Source organism: Haemorhous mexicanus, chromosome 5 (assembly GCF_027477595.1).
Source record: "Haemorhous mexicanus isolate bHaeMex1 chromosome 5, bHaeMex1.pri, whole genome shotgun sequence".
In the NCBI taxonomy this organism is placed as follows: domain Eukaryota; kingdom Metazoa; phylum Chordata; class Aves; order Passeriformes; family Fringillidae; genus Haemorhous; species Haemorhous mexicanus.
Genome location: NC_082345.1, coordinates 67,225,056 through 67,247,839, shown reverse-complemented (window position 1 = coordinate 67,247,839; position 22,784 = coordinate 67,225,056). Strand labels below are relative to the sequence as shown.

The following is a 22,784-nucleotide window of genomic DNA, read 5'->3' as shown; positions in this document are numbered from 1 at the left end:
ATATAGCCATTATTATTTTCATATTACCTGGAAAGTTCTTGAAATGCAATTTTAGCATTAAGTGTAGATTAAAAATTCAAGATGTGGAACTAGAGACAAAGTGATCACAATTAAGCTGTGTTAATAATGGAAAATTATATATCTACAATCAACATAGCAATCAAAATGCATCCAGATATGTACATGCATTCTAATTCCTTTAAAGCTAGAAATTATCCTACTGCACACGACAACATGAAGGACTATTACTAGGGAGTTTCTAGTTTAATTTCAGAGTTTCTACCTCGTGCAAAAAGTATTGTAACAGAATTTTTATGTTTATAGCTCATTTTAAATTTTAACTCTGTTTTTCCCTAGGAGCCCACAGTTATTTCAGCAATGAAGATTTCCACAAAGCAGGTAATATGTGCACAAATGTTAAATACCTTTCAAATATTTATTGGTCTCTGTTTTTTAGAGACAGTAACTTGGCAGTCAGCAGAGACATATTAATTGCAGCAGCAGCATCCCATCTCTTTACATAAACAGCAGTAGTTTCTCAGGAAAATGTGACATGCCATGGGGAAAGGAAAAGCCTAGTTTGTTTTACTTACTGGTAAGGTGGAAACTAAGTGCAAACTAACCAGCTGTCTGGTGACTCTCTAGAAAAAAGAAAAAAATGTCCACATTATAGAATGCTCCCATAACAGAGAGACTGTTCAAAAGGAGTGGCCAAACTTGGTGTCTTTCTTTAATGGGACTAGTTCTAGTCACTGTAGAATAGTCTGGTACAAAATGCAGATGGTGAAAGCAAAGGATGGAAATGAGACATCCTGCTGTCTTTCTGTCCTATATCCATTCCATTGCGTCATTCGGCTTTAACAAAAGATCAACAGATCTGATGCAGTCCAAATTTTCCATGGCCTTCTTGTTCAGTGATGTGGTTAAGATAAGGGTTTCACACTCCAAAATTTATATTTCCTACTTTCTGTTGAGTGCATTAATAGCTAACTGCTTATAGAAAAGATATGTGCTGTAAAATGAGACCATAACTAAAATGAACTGAGCTTCTTGATGGATAGAGGTAAAGTTTTGTCTGACTTACAGTAAAGGTGATTCCTGCATTTCTAAGCAAATTTTTGAAGCAGTTGATAAATTATGTGGTTGTGCAAAGAACATTGGTTTGCAGTCCAGGAATGAAGTGAGTATTAGGGGCCTGTCTCCCAGTTTTGCCTGGAATTAGGTGGATGTATCCCAGCCACTGTCATTTCCTGTCATTTCCTGTCTCAAGAGTCTGAGACATAAAATGTAGTGTCAAACTTACTTTTTTTTTTTTTTTTTTCTTTTTCATATATGTGCTGATCTGGAAGCTAATTTGGTAAATAAAAGGAACTTCTTTTCGTTCATGTCATTGTCAGGAAAGAGGAGATGTGGTATAACTTTCAGGACTAGGTGCACTAAAAATTGTGCATGTTATAAGTAAAATTTAGTTAATTCTACCCCACTCTATACATTATTAAACAGAAGTCAAATTCATTCTGTAATGGACAGAGGCCAATATTATAGTTGAAATGCTGCATATTTAACTCTGAATTCACTGTCTTTAGGAAAGTTGTCTGAAAGCCTTCAAGTATTTGACAGAAAATGTTTGGGGGGGACAATGTTCTAGCGGTTTACCACCTAAATCAGCAAAAATGGCAGGACAAAGAGAAAGATACTATTGAATACTGGGATATTTAAAAACAGACCTGTCAAGTTGTATATATGTCCACATCATACCAAAATGCTCTGCTTTGGATTATTTTTATAAGTACATTCCCTTAGAGCAGCCAATCGTATTTGAAAGTTGACCATGCATTTTCATACAGCTTTTCCTCCAAAGCATCTTTAGTTATTCAGGAGAGATTACAATTTTCCCTGAGTTTTCTGAAAACAAATTTACACTGCTAAAATTGTCTGAAGCTAAAAAAGAGCATAAACCACAAGTTATTCAGGCAGAGTAAAACTCATGAAAAATCACCAGCCTCAGGCTAAAAATGACAGAATCATGATACACTATGACAAGCTTTTGGCAGTATGTATGAAATAAGTATATGGCAACATGTTTCCATTTTACATTTATGATTTAAAAATACTGTAGTTCTATAACTCAAACACTTTCTTCATTGTGTTCTGATAAGCAGGATGGTTTTTGTATAAACAGCACGATAATTCTATGCATTGTGGAAAGCCAGAGCATGAAATGTAAATAGTAAAACCAGTATGTTCTATTGAATGCCTTAAAAATAATCACTTCATTTTGTTTTTGCACTAACAAATCTTTCATCCAATTATAAAAACATGGTACATGGAGTTTCTCCTTATTTCTAAATGTTTTACTACTCTGGTGGTTCAAAGCTACCTCTTTTGCCATCATGCCAATACGTTATGTTACAAATTACTCTTCCTAAAGACCAAAATCTACAAATTCTTCAGGAGCAGAACTTAGCTTAGGTTTTAAATTATATTAAGCTCTATAGCTCCTGTCTCTCTCTTCTCTCTGAGGCTGCATTTGGCCCTTGAGCAAGAGTGGCTTATGAGTAAATTCAGCTTTTATGTGCAAGACTAAGCCTTAATACATTCTTTCTCCACTCTGCTATCTTTAACTCACAGGACTTGTGTCTACATTTTCTCACTAAGCTACACATTCCTCCTGATTGTGTTGAGTCCTGGGCTTTTGTAACCTTATCACTTAAACAGTTTATGCTTTGTTAGCAATAGGCACAAACTTTCAGAGCATCCTTGGGCCACTGCAACACCCTGCAGCTGCCTCAGCTCACAGTACTGTGGGAGACATGGTACCTCTTGGCTTTGAGCCTGCCAGGTGAAGCTCCATAATTTTTCCCTTACAAGCATGGAAGCAGGCCAAAAAGGTGACTTTTTGCAGAGCAACCTCTCACCTTTTTCTCAGGGTCAGCTTTGTGATGCTCCTTCAAAAAGCTGTTGGATTTCTGGTGACATGGAAAACGGACAAGAATATTCTTGGCTGAGCAATTCACCTTGTCTGGTGAATTGCTACAAAGAGCTTTGTTTCTCTTGTGTAAGATTTTCAAGCAAAGGCAAGGCAGACACCTTCAGAAATATCTTAGTGACTACTTTTATAGTACCAAAAACTGAATTTTATTCAGAGATCAACATTTCTGTCCATAGTGAGCACATAGAAAAGACCAGCTCAAAATAGATATAGCACTTAAACAGCATGCTGAACTATTCTGCATTACTTCTCAAGACATTAAATTAACCAAATTGTACTTGAATCTCATGCTCCCTAAAGTTCCTTTAAAAATTCTGCTGAAGTTCTTCCTCTTGAGCATTAAATTTTCTGCATTCTGTTATCCCTTTGTCCGACTTTGTCTAGGGAAAGGCTGCTTTTTTGGGCAGCACTGTGGGGCCTACAGAAACTGCTGGATTGCTTAAAATATTAGTCTCCTCAGTTTTTCTTGAGTTCTGATACTTGTGCAAGAATTTTTAGAGGACAACTTTTTTTTTTTTTTACTCTCTGGTTTAATCTGATAATCTCATTTGTTAAATTAACAATGTCTTGGAAGAGACAGCTGAAAAGGCAGTTTGACTGTGGTATGGCAAAGTAAGGTCAGACCATTGATGCAAATAATTCTATTTCTATTTTCTGAATTTCATACTGCCTGGATTTTTTATACTGTTAGTGTCCAGAATAAAGATCACCAGCTGGAGTCTAAGCAATGATCAGAAGAGCAGCAAACGAGGCAGCAGCCTTAAGGCTGTTCAGCACCTGAAACATATGCTGCAGTTCACTGGCTGAGCTATGAACTTATCTACAAGGAATATAGTTTTTAAGTAACCCTATTTTGGCCTCTTTTTTTTTTCTTGGGTTTCTGGTCATTCTTTAATTCTAAAGACATTTATTAGAAATCAGGGAGGGGATTTTTGCAAAATAAAATTGGTTACAGAGGTACATAGGAAACCATTAGACCATTCTTTATTTTCCCATGTGCATTCTCTGGGTTGATTTTTATATTAGCTGCACCACACGTTCCTACATGCTTATACAGATATTAATGCCCCAATTACACAGGACTCAGATCAATACCATCTGGACATTTAAGATACTTAGCCGAAGCTCTAATTTGACCTATGCTGCCTCCATAATCAGTAAAGAGAAGAGGCTTCCCTTGAGAAGCAGTTAGGTCACCTAAGATTTGAATTGCTGCTCTTTTTACTGCAGGATGTAGCCCTAAGGTGGGTACTTGATTAAGTCCCTTCAGTTAGAGAGCAGCAGCTCATCATGTCTGTTGCCTGTCCTCTCTTCTCAAGGCTACAACACTGACTGGGATGGGTTTGTACAGTTCAGGCTTTGTGTAAAGCCCTGTGTGGTCAGAGATTTTTGCCTGGAGAATGTGGGTTTACAACCCAGCTATGAAACTATAATAGATGGAAGCAGCTGCTTAGAAAGGGTTTAGTTCTCAATCTGCCAGTGAATTTTCCTTTGGGGGCTTTCCTTGTCATATGTTCCTTGAGAAAATACCGGTGTTTATATAAATGCACGGGATGTTTCTGTTACAATTAATATGGCTGTATAAACTGCCAAGCTGCTGTCTCTGAAAGAAGTTAACACAACACCTCTTATGAGTGTTTTTGGTGTTGCTATCTCCTGTTATCCAGTGCTCATTATGTCTAGCTGGTAGGTGACCACTGCCAGCTTCCATCCCTGAATTCCCTGAAAATGGTGCCTCTGGGACACTGCCATGCAGGACATGAAGAATTTTGATAACATTTCTTGAAATCCTTTATTTTCACACCACCTCTATGTTTTCAAAGAAAGAAAAATGAAAACAAATTTGTATTTTCTTCATTGAACTGCTTGGAGTAGGACCTTGAAGACAGGTATTCATCGGTCCACTGTGGGTGCTGAGTGTCAAGGTTAGATAGCAATATGTCAGTGTTTCCAAACCAGAAGGATTATACCCTTGAATTTCTGTGTCTATTTATTTAGTGTTCATCCCACTAATACTTGTTTTCTTTGTGAATTATTCCTAATCTGAACTATCTCTCTTTGGACTTTCACATGGGATCAGTTCAGTTTTCTAATATCCCTCTGGGGCAAACTTCCCTAGTGGACCACATGAATTTGATATCAGAGAGGAAATTGAGACAAGATATTCTATTGTGATGCCATGCAAGGCTGTATTTCATTTTGCATGCATGTTTTTTTTATTTATTTCTGCATTTGAACTGCATCTTCTACTCAACACTGGTGTTTATCCAAAATAAAACAAAACCTCTCCCCTCATTAAAGATATGTTCCAGTTAAATTATGACTTATAGAAAAGAGTACAAAACATTGGAATTACCAGGCGTGCAAAGAATTGCATGCATAGCTCCACTTCCAAACTGAAATGTTGTAGCATCAGTCAGAAATAATTTACTTTGGGTTTCTTCCTCACATGCATAAATTGAGGTAATGCTTAGGAAATCTATGTTGAAGGTTTTCTTTTTGTTCAAATTCAAAAGCATGTTCTCCATTGCATTCTGTCACTGACTTTGGGTGTTTTCCCAGTGTGAGGATCTGAATACAAAAGGAAAAATGGAAGAGCACTTTAATTTTCTTTTTGTTTAGGGAACCCACCAAGACCTTAGTGAAAAAATAAAGTTTTTCCTCTTTGATTTTTTTACCCTGGGGACAATTCTGTTCTCATTCCTTTAGCATGCATCAAGATCATGATCCTTTATTGTATTTTAAATGATCCTAACAGATGACTATATAACATTTTTATGCTTTCCTAGAAAAAGAAAATTGTAATTTGCAATATTTTTTTAACTGTTTGTTTGTGGTTTTTTTTTTTTAATTTTTACAACAGCAACAGCTCTACATTGGCTCAGCCACTGGAGTTTCACAGCTTCCTTTGCACCGCTGTGATGTGTATGGAAAAGCTTGTGCTGAGTGCTGCCTTGCAAGGGACCCTTACTGTGCCTGGGATGGCTCCTCCTGCTCACGTTACTTCCCCACTGCCAAGAGGTAGGGACAGTCCTGGATGTCTGCATGGTTTGCTATTTGTTTTAACTGATGGTCTCAGTATGACCAGAGGGCTTTGGAGATTTTCTAGGGGATGGTTAACTGGAGCCCTTTCTCTTCCAAAGAAAACATCGTTGTGGGAGCTACGTGCAATATGAAGTCTTGGTTGATTTAAAGTGACCACTGCTACTTGTTGGGCTGGCTTAAAAAGCTCCTGTAAGAAACATTCAGACAAGAGTTGTCACTGAAATTAGCTCCTAACTTTATATTCATTGGTAAACAGCAAAAAAGAAAAAATTCATTTTCTCTATCATAATGAGGGGACTCAAAATCAAAAAAAAATCACTACTTGCCCAAGGAAATTATCCTGCATTTTCATGAATTCTGATTCAAGGGAAATACTTCTAAAATTTTTGGACATTGATGGAAACATATCTTTTCTAGTGATATACAACATTATTTTATTATTTAAAAGTATAACTTGCATGTGCTGATGTGTGTCCAGGTGCTGCCGGATCAGAACAACCACTGTTCTACAGTCCCTCTGCACTGTTGCTGAAGGCTTTGCAATGCAAACATTGGTGGAAAGCTGACTCCCCAAATCAAAAATAACAGTTTAATCAAAAGTTTACAAGTCTAGTTGCCTGATCTGAAGGTTTAGAGTACTTATTTCTTTGCTTCCTCTTATGTTTGAAACGCTTTCTCTAAAAGTACACAAAGTAGTTAGTGAAGAGCTCCTGGCTATTGAAGTAGAAATCAGAAATAACTGAACAGGTAAACATTTGCAAGTAGAAGCAGACATTGGTGTAGTTTGAGATTCCCTTGATAAATTAAGTAAAATGATTAAATAGTGCTCACATTAAATTGAATGTGCCAGACATCTTGCACGTATAAAGAAACAAAGAATCCAAGGGTTTATATACAGAGGAGTTTATATACATGAAATTAATTGTAGTAAATACTTAGTTGAGAGTGTCAGAATGCCAAATTCCAGGTTTTGATTGGTTCTTGAGGGAGATGAAATGTGGTAAAGGATGAGAAGTTGACTAAGTGTCACAGACATTTCAGATGGAGAGAATTAAAATTTTGAGGTTTGCATTACAGTGTATCCTAAACAAATACTGATGACAAAAGCTGCTCATGGAACATCAGCTTCTATTTTTGCACCAGGAAATGGAGTTAAGAGGAAAAAAGCTTTTTGTGAAATTCTTTAGAAAATAAAGAAGCCATCCCCAGAGAAGAGCCAGTCAAATTTTCTCAGCTACATGGGCTAAATTTTTTTTTTTGCTGGTAGCATTGTGGTTTCTCTGTAAGAGGAAGGAAAGGAGAGGGAACAGTGAAGTTTTCAACGAGAGTCTGAAAGACTGATTTGTTCTGAAAAGTTCTTTAGTATTAGAAATCCATACGGTTGAGTATTGCCCCTGAGCTCAAGGAGACAGTAAGATCAGGAGTCACTGAATCACTGTTTTCTGTTCCTCTCTATCCCTGAACCTCGTCTTTTCTCAGCATTTCTAGCACGCATTTCTACCCCCAGCCAATCTCAAGATCCATAGAGCACATAATCCTTACACTGGTGGAAGAAATAGGGCTCTTTGTCTGTTCCTTATCTCTCCAGCTTACTGCTGCAGGTGGAGCTCACCTTGCCACCAGGGGTACAGTAACTGGGACCTCTTCTTACAGGAATTAAGGGGTGGGGGTTACTGGGGCCAAACTGGGTTGCACAGCTACAGGAAAAACTTGGGGTGCAGAATATATTCTTCTGGAGGCCACTGTGAAAGAAAAAGTTAGTGCTGGAAAGCTGGGATCTAAAAAATGCATAAGAAAAAGCTGCTGTCTCTGCCACTTGCCCCCAGTTTTCCCTTGGCAGCAGCAGCAGAGTAGAGGTGTGTTCACCTCAGGAGAGAGGATGCTCTGTTCACCTGGTACCTCCTGTACCCATTGCCTCAAGTCAGCTTGGAATGCATTGATGACAAAATCAGCATTGCTGGAAACAGCTCAAATATCAACATTTTCCTAATAATAAATTCTTGTAATTTTAGGCTCCAGAAATATTGGGGAAATGGATTCCTGAGGCAATTGTACAGATGTTTTACTGATAGATGAGTTCAGAATTTTGGGTTTTGTTTTGTTTCTTTTTCTGCTTTTTTTTTTTTTATGAGATTTTATAAGCCATGATTTTATTTGCTTTTCTTTCTTTGTGCATTTTACAAGTCTAAATGACAGTTCAGAGCTCCTGTAGTGTGACCCCTTCACTTTACCCCATGCAGATGTTTTCTGGTTCATATTTCATAAATCATTGTGTTGATACAATGGTGATATGAGCAACATTTTCCTGAAATCCCAACTAAACATTTCATTCAAACTCCATTGTCAGTAATATGAGTCTTTCCACAGACTTCTTTTTTACAAATTGTATCTACAAATATGCTGTTTCAAAATTTAGGAAGGGGTAGCAAAATTTTATGGCTCCTTATATCTTGGGTGTGATTTTGTCATTGGTAATGAATAATATGATGATATTGGAAATTATGATTCGTGCATTTTTAATCATACATCATTCAGCAGAAGATTCCTTCTTACTAAAGTGTCCTAAGATGTCCTAACTCATAATTCTAAAGAAGTTTTTATTCAGAAAAATATGTATAAAATGCTCATCTACCTTTTTTTTTCCCTAAGAAAGAAAGCTGTTGCTGTGCTTGATGTAATTAGTTTCAGGTTTAGCGTTTCAGTAGGTTTCAGTGGAAAGAGTACTGTTAAAATCTTTCAGGCAAGAGGACTCAGCTGCGCAGTTGTGCCTCTGTGAGAACTTTGGTATGTGCTGATGCTGGGCTGTTAGTGAGAGCCTGCAAATAGGGCTGGTGTGGAGAAGAAACGTGGTCTCTGCCGCAGAACAATGGCTTTTAAAAATGTGGGCTGTTGTCACAAGGGAGGGACCAACAGGGCTTTTTACAAGGCTACTTGACTTTTGCATATCCGTTGCTGGATACCATAATCTGAAATCACAGCATTGTTCAGCAGCCTAATCCTCTTTGTTCTCCTCTAATTTTGCAAGCCCTCAGGCTTTCTCTGATTCCTAAAGTAAAGTACTCGCACTTGAAACACATCTTTGTTTGCCTGGTTCTTTTTTTCTTTCTTTTTCATATGAAACGCTTTTCTTTGGCTGGGTTGAATTTTGTGTCACAGCTATTGAAACAAAACTAGGAGCAGACAAAGACAGAAAAACACATGCAAAACAAAACTCTATTAAAAAGCTCTCTTCAATGAAATACAACATTTTTTTTTAGCACAGATCAACATGTTTTTCAAAAGAGCCAGTAGAATTCAAACTGGGAGAAGAATATACTGAGTTAAAAAGATATTCAATCAAAGGTAGACTTCACACTCAAGCTACAAAAGAATATAAAAAAAAAAAAATGGCATTTCAAAATCTTTCTTTTCAAGTTTTTGTTTTTTCTAAAGACAATTTAGAACAGTTTTGTAAAAGATTTTATCAGAAATGTTTCGGTGAAACCCATGGTAGCTGAAATGATCTATGCTTTTTAATTTAAATTTTATAGAAAATACAGCACTTTGCCATTCTTTCAAAGGCACCCATCTTACCATTTCATCTATCTAAAAGATGCTGCAATGCTCAAAGTATTCTGTACGTGGACAAATGTGTTTTCAAATACATGTTTTCAAGCATGTTAAACTCTATGCTATATATTCTAATCCATCAGCAGTCCCTGTATCTGTGAATCAAGTAATGAATTTATCTCTGACCAGTATTGCCCACACAGTTAAAACAAACTTCATCTTTTATTTTCTTTGGTATTTATTTAAAACTAATAATTAGCATTGAACATTATTTATTTAGTATCTCAGTGCAAGAGGCCTGTATTCACCAGTTTCTGGAGACTTCACCTGAAAGAATAAAGCCTGAGTCTACAAAATGATAATGCACAGAATATAATACTAACAATATAATTTCCTTCCTAGTGTTGTTTAGGTGCACTTGTGACCTCTGTAATTACAGAAATGTTCCATTTGTTGCTGTTGAGCACTGGGAAGGGCACTAACAGATTTCAAATGGGATCTTTGCAGGCGCACCAGACGACAAGACATCCGAAACGGGGACCCGCTCACCCACTGCTCAGACCTGCAGCATCACAGTGAGTCATGGGGGCACCACTGAAGTGCAGCTCATTTGTATGTAATTTACAGGCTCTGCACAGAGTAGGATAGGAAGCATGTGAATGATTTGTTGGTGACAAGTGTCTGGAACATCTGCAAAAGATGAATGTAATACATAATTATCCCAATTTAGATAGCTTACAATGGCCTGGATCAGACACTGAAGTCTATTTGGGTTTGGTTTTTTGGTTTTTTTGGGGTTTTTTTTTGTTTTCCTCAAATAAACAGTTTAAGCATTTTAATTTTCCTGCTTCTCTTCCCTGATAATACCATGCCATCACAGTAGGCATATTATATCAAAAAAGAATTGTATGTTCTTCATGACATCAAGAAATATGTCCATGTTGCTGTACATAGTTCACATAAGATGATAATAGCAAAATCAAATTACAAACTAAATGTGTTTGTAACTAAAATATGGAGTGACCTTCATTGTACATGCCACACTGAAAGCTCTGAAGACTGGGATGTTCTTGCAGCAGGCATATCCCCATGTGCTTTCAGCATGAGTTTTCTTAGATGTATTTTGGTTTGCTTTTTTAGTCAGCTGTTTCATTTTCACAGTGTATTGATCAGCTTCCTTTTCTGACTTGTTTGACTGACAAACTTCTCACAGTTACTGATTTGTTGCCAAACTTTTCAGAAGACCTTCACTCAGAAAATTAAAAATGTCCATTTTGCTGTAAGGGAAGGGAATACTTAGGCAATGCTTCCCTCTGCTGGAAAAAAGTGTTTTTCATGATTGTGGCACATCTACAGGAACTTTCCACACAGAATATTCTGAGTTTGAAGGGTCCAGCTGGACTCCCATCGAGTCCAGCTCTTAACTGAACGGCCCATACAGAGATCCTCGAGCCCTAAACCGTGGTGTTATTAGCACCATGCTCTAACCCACTGACCTAATCTCTGGGTTAAACCACTGGGAAAACAAGGAGGTGACTGAAAATGGAGATACCTCAAAATCCTCTTGTCCTTCCAGTAATAGCAAAAATTATAAATAGTCCTAAATTTTACTTTTGTGTTAGCTGTAATTCACTACCAATAGTAGTTTTCTCTATCTTCATTTCAGTCATTTGAAACTCAGAGCTGACATTATTATGGCTTTTCTTTTTACTTCTGATTGTCAGATTCAGGCCAAGTTACTCAGAGGGAAAAAGGAGTTTCAAAAGTACACAAATAGACTCTGATCAGTATGTAGTTGTAACATTTTGAGAACTCATGAATGTAGAACTAGTTCAAATTTGAAATAGTCAATTGTGATTAGTAGAAAGCTCACAAAATTCCTTATTGCATGATATCAGGTAATACTTATGCAGTGAAGATAAGACCATCCTTATATTGGGAATGAGATTTTCAATTCCAGAATAGGAAAGTTTCACCAGGTGCTAAACATTTTTTTTAATACCAGCAGAAGCATTTCTTAGTTTCACGTTTTTACTCTCTGAACATTTTACTCCTAACCAAACCTATAAACTGGTCTACTATCACAGGTCTGTTTATTTTAATGCCCTATAACTTTTGCTAGCTGTGCTTTATACAACTGTAGGTCTGTTCTTTATTTTCATACATGCAAAAAGCATTTCAAAATACTTTGGGTTTATATCTTCCCATATTTGGTAAGCATATTTTTCTGAAAAAGGCACTTTCTGTCCAAAGAGAAGAGAGTATTCCAGTTTCACAGTAATCCAGAAATGCAGGTTTTTTTTCATTGATACAATCATGAGAACTCAAGGTCTGGACAAAGTTATTATATGGTACACCTGATCAAAATGAATTTTAGTACAGTTTTGTCAAAATGAGCAGAGCAAATATAAAACACAACAGCATTAGAAGGATCAGTAAGTTACAAAAAATAGTGAGGAAATGCAGTTCTGGATCCTAGACTTGAAGGATACACAGTCATAATACTTAATGAATGGTTTAGATTGGTCTTAAAAGAAATTTTCTTTAAATCACTTGAGTTGTAAATCTATTTCATCTCTTTTTACTTGCCATTTATGCATGATCATACATAGTACAGATGACTTCATGGCCTATAAATTTCCTATACCAACTTATGCTGAGTTGTTTCCTTGTTTGTAACCGATGGTTCCCTGTAAAACAGATGAAGAATTGGTTTTGTCTACTGCCAAAAAAACCCCTTAAAATTAATTTATTTTACTACTTGTCTACAGAATAATTTACAGGAAGTGCCAATTGATTCTCCATGTGAACTAACAAAATCATGAAAAAAAAAAATTATCTTAGTGTATAAGTTTTAAGGACATTGCAGAAATTGCAGAAACCAACTTTGCAATCAGTCTGAAGCAATAATATTTTTAATAAGGTTTATGTAGTGTTTTCAGGTGCTCTTTGGTGCAAATGTATAAGTGACTGCACTGCAACCTTAGAGACAGCTGAGGATCCTTCACTGTGCAACTGTTTCCCCAGACATTAATGTTTAAATCCAAAAGTGTGGTCACCTTTGTGACAGCTAAAGGAAAATGTTACATAAATTGTAACGTACTAGAGCTATCAAGCAATAATAAAGTTGGGGATTTTCTGAAGAAGAACTTGTTAAAGAAGAGGCTTTTTTTTTTTTTTTTTTAAACATGGTTTATCCCAGGGGAAGTTCAAAGAATCACTGTGAAATAAACTGTATTGTGAGATTCATTCATCTGCAGAGCAATCTTGGTAGAAGTACTTAGCCTTTCATACTTCTTTGGTTATGTCAGAAATTATGTACTTAAAGGATATTTATCAGGGTAGTAAACTGATACTGCTGTTGGATTCATTTTGGGAATTACTGCTTTCAGACAGGATTTTGGGCTGAATTTCATTACCAACTTCATGACTTCTATAATTTTCTCATTCCTCCAGCTGCTTTTCTGAACTTCTTAGATTTTCATTCTTCCATCCAGTCTCATCAGCTTCTCAGTCCCAAAGCTTCACTCTGATCCTCAGATTATTCCATCACTGCTTACTTTCTTGCACTTCATGTGCTCAATATTACATGAACTTCATAGACATTTCTGTACCTGCCTTCTGCTCCTTCAAATAATGGAAATAGAAATTGAAGGCTCTCTCAAAGGCTTCCTCTCTCATTGTGTGTCTGTCACCCATAGTGTGTTTTCTATAGCTATGAAGAAGTGTAAAGAGGACTTCACCCACTTTCCATGGTGTTCTCTAGCACACTAGAATGTCATAGACCAGATCCAAGGAAACAGAAATTTAAAATGGTGCCAGAGTGCACATTTTCTAACAAAACTCATTACTAGATTCTTAGATACTAAGAACATTCTAGGTACATAAGTTTTCCAGCATAAACTTCTCTATATACTTCAAAACATCCTGTTGCTCATGGGCCATAGGACTTTTACCAAATACCTGGGTTTGTCCTTTTGACTGATATTTACGATTTAGAAAACTGCCTCCCCTGGATCTAATGAGAGCAGTGTAACATGTGCTCTACCCCTGTGTAGTTCACTTGAGCTAAGTCATGTTCAGGAAAATATAATGAAGTGGAGATACCAGTCCCCTAATGAGTAATCTTCTGGTTAAATTGTCTTTTGCTGGAGATGAGGACCCACAGTTCACTTAGGCTTAGAAATTTGACTTGATATTCCTACTTCCAATACAAATACCCAAACTCTTGGATTGCTGTTGTTGAGGATGGGAGCCTGGGAGAGGAACTGACACAGATCGTGCATCCTAGGGTGAAATCCCTGTGTTATCATTCTTTATTATGGAAGCCTGTAAATCACTGTTTCCCAGAAACACATCACTGGAGCAGTAACATATGTGTCCCAGGCTACAAAAGGGGATATTTTCTACTGTCTTATGCTGAAGGCCTGTGTGTGCTGTCTGTTGTGGATCCCAGTTCAGATATCAAACAGCTTTTCTCTGCGTGAGGATGTCTGGCTGCCTGCTCAGCCGTGTGAATTTTGTTCCTTAAGTAGAGCATCTGACTTGAAACAGAAGAGTTCAGTACATCAGTCAGCCATTCACAGTGTTAAATCTGGACCCATCAGTTATTATTTCTAATCTTTTTTTATCACTTCTATCTTTATTCAGTTAATCTCTTCACATACTTCAAGTTCCTCTGTTTCAACGACACAAATTCACCTGTGCTCCATCCACCTCACCACCTTAGCTATATTCTATCATAGCTGTTTTACCCTTCTCTTGCTCCTTTGCTTTCTAACTCATGCCTTCACTGCTCCCTATCTTCCTGACCCACAGCTGTACTGACATTCTTCATGGGAATATAGTTTATGAGAGATGTCATAAAAGTTGTTTCACTCAGGTTTTAATAGAACACCCCGTTTAACTCACTTGGTTAAAAAGTCCACAACCTAGCAGAGGAAGGCAAGCATTTCCTATTTGTTTAGTGTTAATAGGCCATTGATGTTTTCTGATAACTGGGCAAGCACCAATCCTTATTCAGCTCCACATCCCTTCTGCCATCCTCTCCCAGGGCTGAAAGTCATTATTGAAAGTCACATGTGATTCTGTATCAGCATAAGTCGATTTTACTTTTACCTTTGTCACAGCCATCTAACAAACAGCCTGTGTTTGCTAAACAACATGGCCAGTAGGAGACAGGCACAGTTGGGAGCAAACAAATATGGACAAAGGATTTCTCTTTAAACAGGGTTTTTAATAGACATAATTTTCCTGTTAAGGCATATCAAAACAGTGCTAAAAATGTGAAAAACTTTTCAAATGTGAAAAATGGAAAGAAAGACAAAGAATGGCAAGGAGTCAGGAAACCCCATGAGATCAACACAGTGTTCAGCAGCCTACCCACCCCTTCCTCCTCATCTACTCTTCAGAATTACTGTTCTGTTGCCACTTAAGTCCATACCAGCATTTCAAAGAGCTAAGGTGGAGAGTTGAAACATGATGCCTGAAAGCCTCTGTGGTATTGGAGAAGAATCAAATTCCATATAAGTCCTATAGCTATGTGATATTTCCAGCAAGTTGATGAATATCTTGAAACATTATTGTTACAAAAGGAAGTAATTTATTTAACTTTCTTTTTCCCCTTCCATAATGTCTGGTTTATTAACCTCCTTACATTTCCATAAATTATATCAGTATGAGAGGAAATGATTAATTGAAGATCGTTTCCTCAAAAACATTATTCCTGGTCATTAACAGTTTCAGCAAACTGCAGTGCCATATAATCTAAACACATTATTCTACTTTTAAATAGCCTCATGTTTTATTACTTTGCTCTAAAGTATTATGACCATAGAGCCCAGGAGGCATCTTTACAAACATTCTGCAACTACACCCTGAGTTTTCTCATTGCATACAGTTTGCTATTAAAAATTCCTGTCGTGTCCTAGATGTTTTCCTTGATGAATAATAATGAGGCTTACAAAAATTTCACAATTAAATTCATTAACTTCACATATTGAGATGTTAACAGCTGTTAGGATTTAAAATGCAATTTTAAAAAACCCAACAAAACAATAAACCAAAAAACATACCATGGGTCCTTACAAAGATAGAGGCATTGATGGAGATTTTTCAAATGGTATACTGATATGGGGAAACTTTTTAAAAATTATTTATCTTTAAACACATTAAAGAAGTCCAAATTCTAACCAAAAAATTACATAGCAATTAAGGGTTGTTAAGTTTCATGGGAATTTTTTTTTTCTTTTTTTTTTTTTCATGCTTTACAGATAACCCAAGTGGTCAGGCCCTGGAGGAAAAGATTATCTATGGGGTGGAGAACAGCAGCACTTTCCTTGAGTGCAGTCCGAAATCTCAGCGTGCCGTAGTCTACTGGCAATTCCAGAAGCAAAACGATGATCGCAAAGAAGAGGTACAGTAGAAAAAACAAAAAAAAGATGCAACTAATTTTCTCTATAAAAGTAGACTTCAGTCTGAGTCCTTCCCAGAATAATTTTAGTTGAGCAGAACTTCTCTGTAATATATGATTTGCAGTGTTTGAGTGAAACACACTCTGGCAGGGGCATCCCATGTGCTGCATGCTCTGAGACTTGACTGCAGATAACAGAGTCAGAATGAAGAACTGAGAACTGTAATGGACACAAGAGTATGGAAACTTTTCATCAAAAACAGTATTCAGAGAGGCAGAAACACTTATTTCCCTGTTTGCATTACACTAAGCTGATACTTTATTTTTCTTCTTTTTCTTGTCACTGGCATTCTTTTGTTATTAATCACCCAAGTGTTCAAGTCCTATCAAGCCAGGTCACACACATCTTAGGAGAACAGTCTACTCTGGTAGGTAGGGAGGTCAAGCTAGGGAACAAAAACTGTTTTGTTGCATTAAAGTATTTGTAAGTATACATACATATATTTAAAGCATGTTCAGAATCGTTGCATGAGCTGCTTTAAATGTTTTTGTTTTGTTTGAATAAGTAGTAAATTATTAAGAATTTATTCTCAATGAGAGAACAGCAAACAGGTCTGTGCCTTTTCTGTCTGCAGCAGCATGTGCATTTAGAGAATGAAGTTCCATTGTAGATATTCATTAATTCAGAAAAAAAATGTATTTTGAACACTGGTTTTTGAATAGTAAAATTTTTAGATTTGATCCTTAGTTGCTTTTTTGTAAATTTTCCACTTAGGCAGAACCCACTCCTGTGCACGAGGGTTTTTTTAATAAGGAACAACAGGAAGACAAAGAACCTTTCCTGCAAATGGATCTAGATTTGACTAACAGATAATGAGACCTCAGGAATACAGCCAAATGAATCCATGTGTACTCTGCTGATTACAGGCTCAGATCTTCTGTAATCTTTCCAGCAACTCCATCTGACATAGTTGAAACAGATCTGTGTTCAGCAGCAGTAGTTACTAATGAGTAAAATTCCTAATTCCCCAAACTCTTGGCTTTATATCAGTTTTTCCAAAATATTTGAGCCTTTCATGATAACAGATGACTGGCAAAGGGTTTTCCATTTTTGTGGGTTTGGGCATTCTTGGCCAGGTCTTACCAGTTGAGAGGAGCAGTAATAAAGAAGTAGCTTGGTTAGAGGATAATGTAGCACATGCATAAAAAATAACTATTGAAATTACCACTTTTTCCCAAAACAGATAAAAGTGGGTGATCACATGATCCGGACAGAACAGGGCCTCTTGCTACGAAGTCTTCACCGGAGAGACTCCGGTGTTTATTTTTGCCATGCTGTGGAGCACGGCTTCATGCAGACCTTGCTCAAGGTGACCCTTGAGGTGATCGATAATGACCACCTGGAAGAGCTGCTCCATAAAGAAGAAGATGGTGATGGCTCCAAGATCAAGGATGCGACCAACAGCATGACCCCCAGCCAAAAGATCTGGTACAGAGACTTCATGCAGTTGATCAACCACCCCAATCTCAACTCCATGGATGAGTTCTGTGAGCAGGTTTGGAAAAGAGACCGCAAACAGCGCCGGCAGAGGCCTGCCAACTCGCAGGTGAACACAAATAAGTGGAAGCACCTACAAGAAAATAAAAAAGGTAGAAACAGGAGGACCCATGAATTTGAGAGGGCACCACGTAGTGTCTGAGCTACATTACCTCTAGGAACCTCATCCAAGTAGAAACTTGTATAGACAGATAACTGGAAAAAAATGCAATATTCATGAACTTTTTCATGGCATTATGTGGATGTTTACAAGAGTGGAAAGTTCAAACAGTTTCCACTAGGTTTAAATAAAATCCATTTCTAATTTTCCTAGCAAGTCCTTCCTCTCCACTCTGATTCTAAGTCCAGGAAGACCAGAGTTTCAAGGATGAAAGCTCACCTGGACCTAGGTTACTGCTCAAAAACTTCTGCAAGTATTCAGCAGGCAAGTTTTGCTTTCTCTTTTGACGGAGTTATAAAGAAAATATTGTATTTCATGCTGTCATCTTACAGGAAAGAAAAACAATCCCCACCTTTCATCATCAGCACTCCCATTTCTAGACTTATATAAAACTGCATGAACTCATTAAGCTGATGAACGTCTAAACACGTGATTGGACACAAGGATTTTGTTCTTGTTTTGTCTACCAGTTCTCCTGTTTATATGTGCTAGAAGAGGAAAAAACAACAACTGAATGAGATTGATTGTGGAAATCTGAACAACATAAGCCATCCATCATCTGGAAGAAAAAAATGTGGAGTACACTGGCCTACTACTGATGACTTCTTTCAGCTTTGATCTAAAGATGTATTTTATTAAAAGTATAATTTAAATGTACCATGAAAAAATATGCAGCAAACATTAGCTCCTTTCTAAAATAGATTAGACTTTTTGTCTTAGAAATATTGTACTTTCTAATTATTGGATTAGAGGAAAAAAGACAACTTCCAATTATGACTGCTTTACTCTTGTTTGGGAAGACTTCCAGGGGAGCTGGTCACACTGCAGTTAACCTCCTCCCCTGTCAGTAATCTATATGACATGTAACTTCAAAGCAATTTTAAAACTAGGCTATTTTAACATGAAAGTCACTGTATAGCATGGAAGTATTCTGCATTCTGTTTTTCTAAGTATGGTATTTGAAATTATTCAACTTGTTAATACCTTGCTATAGATTGAACCAATGGAGAGGAGAGCATTGATTTTCAGTTGTATATTTTTTTTAATTAAAAAACCAAATAGCATTAAAATACCCTCTGCTAATTACACTCTTGCTTTCTTGGTTCATATTTGTGAATGCTCATATTGAAATACTGATGCTCATAGACTGTCATATATCCATGAGCAAAGCTCACATTCGGTTTAAGGAGTTGTGTTCCCAGCTCTGTGGTAGAGATTTGTCCACACTACTGACTCTCAGTGCTCTGTTCTTTCTGTGGGCCACATCACCAAAATGCACAGAAACAGCACTAGGCCATGTAAATAACAACCCCAAAGCCACCTCCCCATTTTAAGACCCGAGGGACAATTTTACCAGTGGGTGAAATCTGCTGAAGTGGTAAATAGGTGAAGTTCAGCTTAAAGACTAATTTATACTAACAGAAAATTTGGTCCTGCACTTCTGTCTTATTCTAAATACAGGAGAGCAACAGAGTAAAACAGACAATGTACTTGCATCACGAGTGTCAGTTTAGGGTTATAAGTAGTGGATTTATTCACCTCAGCACAGATGTGCCTTTGGTCCCCAGTTCTATGGTGTCCAGTTCTTTTGAGATCATCTTTCTCCAGCCTCCCATATTTTATCTTGGTAGAGTCTGTAAATGACATAATTTCAAGTAATGTCATTGTGGGGAAAATTACTAGAACAAAATCCTTAGTTTGCTAAAGGAGCTTTTATATAAAAGTGTGTCTGCACTGATGACTGATCTGTTTTGTTGTTATTCACTCTGTGGTATTTAATTTATCAATTTATTGCTACACTATCAACCAGCTTTATCAGATACAATACAACACAACTGCTGTGCCAGCATTTCTCACAATGTGCCCCAGCCTCCTTGCCACTCACTAATTCAAGTATCCTTCTGCTTAGTGAAGCCTTGGCTTCTTGCCTATTGGATTAGAAATTGGATTTTCACTAACAGCTGAGTTACTTCAGTCCCCTTTGAATTCTTTGGAGGGGATGAACTTGCAGGATTTTTTTGTCATTTAATTCTTCAGGAAAAAAAGTCATTGAATAGGCTAGGACAAAGCTGTAGGGCCATGATTTAAGAAAGCACTTGGGAATCTTTTTTTAAAGCAGCTTTAAGTCTCTCTTATGTTTAACCTGACTCTTGTGAACTTCAGTATGCAGATAAATTCCAATTATTTCATGATGTCCTGAATTTGGATGAATTAAAACATATGTTCAACTATGTACTTTTCTGTACAGAAGTATTAATTTTTCAACTCAGTTTATGGTTAATTTCTGAGCACTGTTGTCAAATGAATTATTTAACTTTAATAGCAGAACATTCTTTAGCCTCTTGTGAAGGGCTGTTGTTTACCATCTAGTTACTACACTACTCTTTCTTACAAAAGGAAACAGTTTTAAAATAAACCTCAGAGCATTCAGTGGGAAAATTTAGAATTGATTTCAATAGACCCCAAATCACTTTGTTTCCTTTTTTACAGATTCATGGAATTGCCTTGTAATGTTTTTTCTCTTCCATGTTCATAGCAACTGGTTCTGTAGAAACTCCTTAGAAAAAACCAAACCAAAACCATCCTCTTTCACAATGCCTGAAGAGGAAACATATTAAATAAAGTCAGAATTCCAAGATATGTTTTTCTATACCGAAAAAGATAATCTGTGGGAACAAAATTACGGAAGTTGCAACATTTTTACTCTGACCTGGCAGTCTCATTGAACAATTGATATGATCATATCTTACAAACTTCAGCCCAGTCCTCACTGACATGAGTAGTCTTGTTTAAGTTTTTGTATTTGTTTATATAAAGAAGGGGGCAAAAGATCAAGCCAACAGTGGAAATTTTTTATTTTTAGGTTGATGTTATGGTCAAGTTAAAGCAACATTTAATACCGATGTGAAATGAACTCCTTTTCAAAAAGCATAGGCCTCAATGAATTAATGTATAGAAAGATGCCCTGCAGCCTCAGTAAGATTCATACCCCCATTTCTGTCATTATTGTTAAGGGCAACATAAAGTTTGAAAATAAAGATTAAAATGGTATTTCTGTAAATGGCCAATAAAACCCTTTAAACCTATAGTTACAGACTTTAGAAGAAGTAAGTAAAAAGTTGTGTTTAAGCTGGAGAGAAATAAAGGATTTCATTTATAACCAGAAAGATCTATTTTCATTGTTTTAAGGTATTCATCTGCAAGGAACAAAAATATATTTAATCTTATTCTTATACTCTTTGCACTTGCACAGATCACTGAAATGGGAATTTGTTCTATGGCTCCTAAAAACTGTATGGTTATGTTAAACTATAACATCAAACTGAGAAAACATGCATCCTTGCAAAACAAAGTTAAATCTTCATGACCCAATAAAGTCACTATGTAAAAAATTAAATTAAATGCATGTGAATGCGCATTTACTGTTCCTTTTTATGTATTATTTAGTGAATATCAATGGTATGTGTTTAATAGTTCAGTTTTTGCTACCTACACATTAGTCAAAAGAGATGTAAATATTTTTGACTAGGTAAGGAGGTACAGTGTAAAGTACTGTTATCTAGAGGTACTCCATTTCGGTGTGTTCAGCAAAATATTAAAATGCAAGATTTTGCCACACAGGTGATAAGGTGGTTTATTTGCTATACCAGTGTCTGAGTTGTGTGCTTGTTCTTTAAACGCATTCCTCACTGGGTAGTAAATAATTCCACTTCTGTATTTATCACTTCAATTCAGATGGGAACTAGAAAACTGGAGAGAAAGTGTAATGAAACTGCTGCTGTAAATTATTTCTTTTAGCATGTATTCAGTTGTTAAATAAACATTTCTTCCAAATATTTGAAGTTCAGTGTCTTGACTGTTTACACAGAAATATGCCCTGTAACCTTCATGAGCATATGGAGTGCATTGTTGCCAATATAATGCTATCAATGTGTATGAGCTCTGTTTATTAGGCCACAAGGATTGCTATTAGTATTAATGGCATTTTTTGTTTCTTTTTTGAAGGCTACAAACTAATAAGCCTGAAATGAAAGACATGAACTTATCTTCAGCCTATCTTTTGGCACAGCTGCTGAGCTTGTGCAGATAAAGCCACACATACACACACTCCCACTTTCCACTCTGCCCATGAACCAAACTGTAAATCAGCCTGGAAGCCATGTGAATATGAGCAAGTTGCTGTACTTGATGAAATTTCACTCTGTGCAATGCTAATGGCTTAGGACAGCTATGCTGCTTCCCTTTGGAAACTGGCTTGCACAGACAGCAAGTGGAATAAATCAGGTTCTGTCTTTTACCAGCATACTCATGTATCCTTAGGTAAACTTAGCAGCTGTTTGGAAGTGCTTAGGGGCTCCATCTAAAAGTAATATGCTGTGGAACTAAGCATTGTGCAAACAGCTAATAAGACAAATGTCTGTTCTGGAAAGCATGAAGTTTGAATACACTAGACAAGAAGTGGAGGAAGGAAAGCATCATTACTTCCATTTGGCACCTACAGAACTGAAGAGTCAACCAGTAGTACTGAGCTGTCACTAATCCATTCAGCCTCACCCGTGCTCCTTCCTGTAGAGCAAGGATAGAGGAGTCTGGTCCAAAAGGATGCTGTAAGGATATTTTATGGTTACTACTGTTTTCTGAAATTGCAAATAAGCCCTCAGCACCAGCCAAGCAACTCAGTGGGCTACAAAAGATGCTGCAAATACAAAAAGGACAAAATTAATATGGCAAACCATGAATCCACTTATTGCAAAAGCAGTGACTTTATATTTCTGTGACCAGCTCACAGCTTAGACATACAGAGGAAGAGCTTTGTTTCTGGATGCAGCCACACTGTATCCTTTGCTGGAATCCCTTGCAGAGCACAGCTAAAATGAGTGTCCTCTGTTACTACTCTGCATTGCCAGGAGAGTACAATGCCTAGGGGCCACCTTCAGTGACAATGAGTGGGAGGAAAGAAGAAACATTTCAGATGTTAAGTTTATATGTTCTTTTATACAAATGCACAGATAGGTAGATATACATTTAAACAGCCAGCTTTCACTGAGATTAAATCCTCTTTTCTCTT

General features: G+C 36.9%; 1 protein-coding gene across 2 annotated transcripts in view; it reads left to right on the top strand.

Moving 5' to 3' along the window:
• The window catches only part of SEMA3A (semaphorin 3A), a 244,878-nt gene extending 223,328 nt beyond the window's left edge, over window positions 1-21,550 (top strand). For both annotated transcript variants that reach the window (XM_059847452.1, XM_059847453.1), the window contains 5 exons: window positions 358-399; window positions 5,856-6,013; window positions 10,094-10,161; window positions 15,859-16,001; window positions 17,243-21,550. In XM_059847452.1, the coding sequence (XP_059703435.1) occupies window positions 358-399; window positions 5,856-6,013; window positions 10,094-10,161; window positions 15,859-16,001; window positions 17,243-17,698 (867 nt within the window). In that variant the 3' untranslated portion in view covers window positions 17,699-21,550. The remainder of the gene's footprint in view (window positions 1-357; window positions 400-5,855; window positions 6,014-10,093; window positions 10,162-15,858; window positions 16,002-17,242) is intronic.
• The last annotated feature ends 1,234 nt before the right edge of the window (window positions 21,551-22,784 follow it).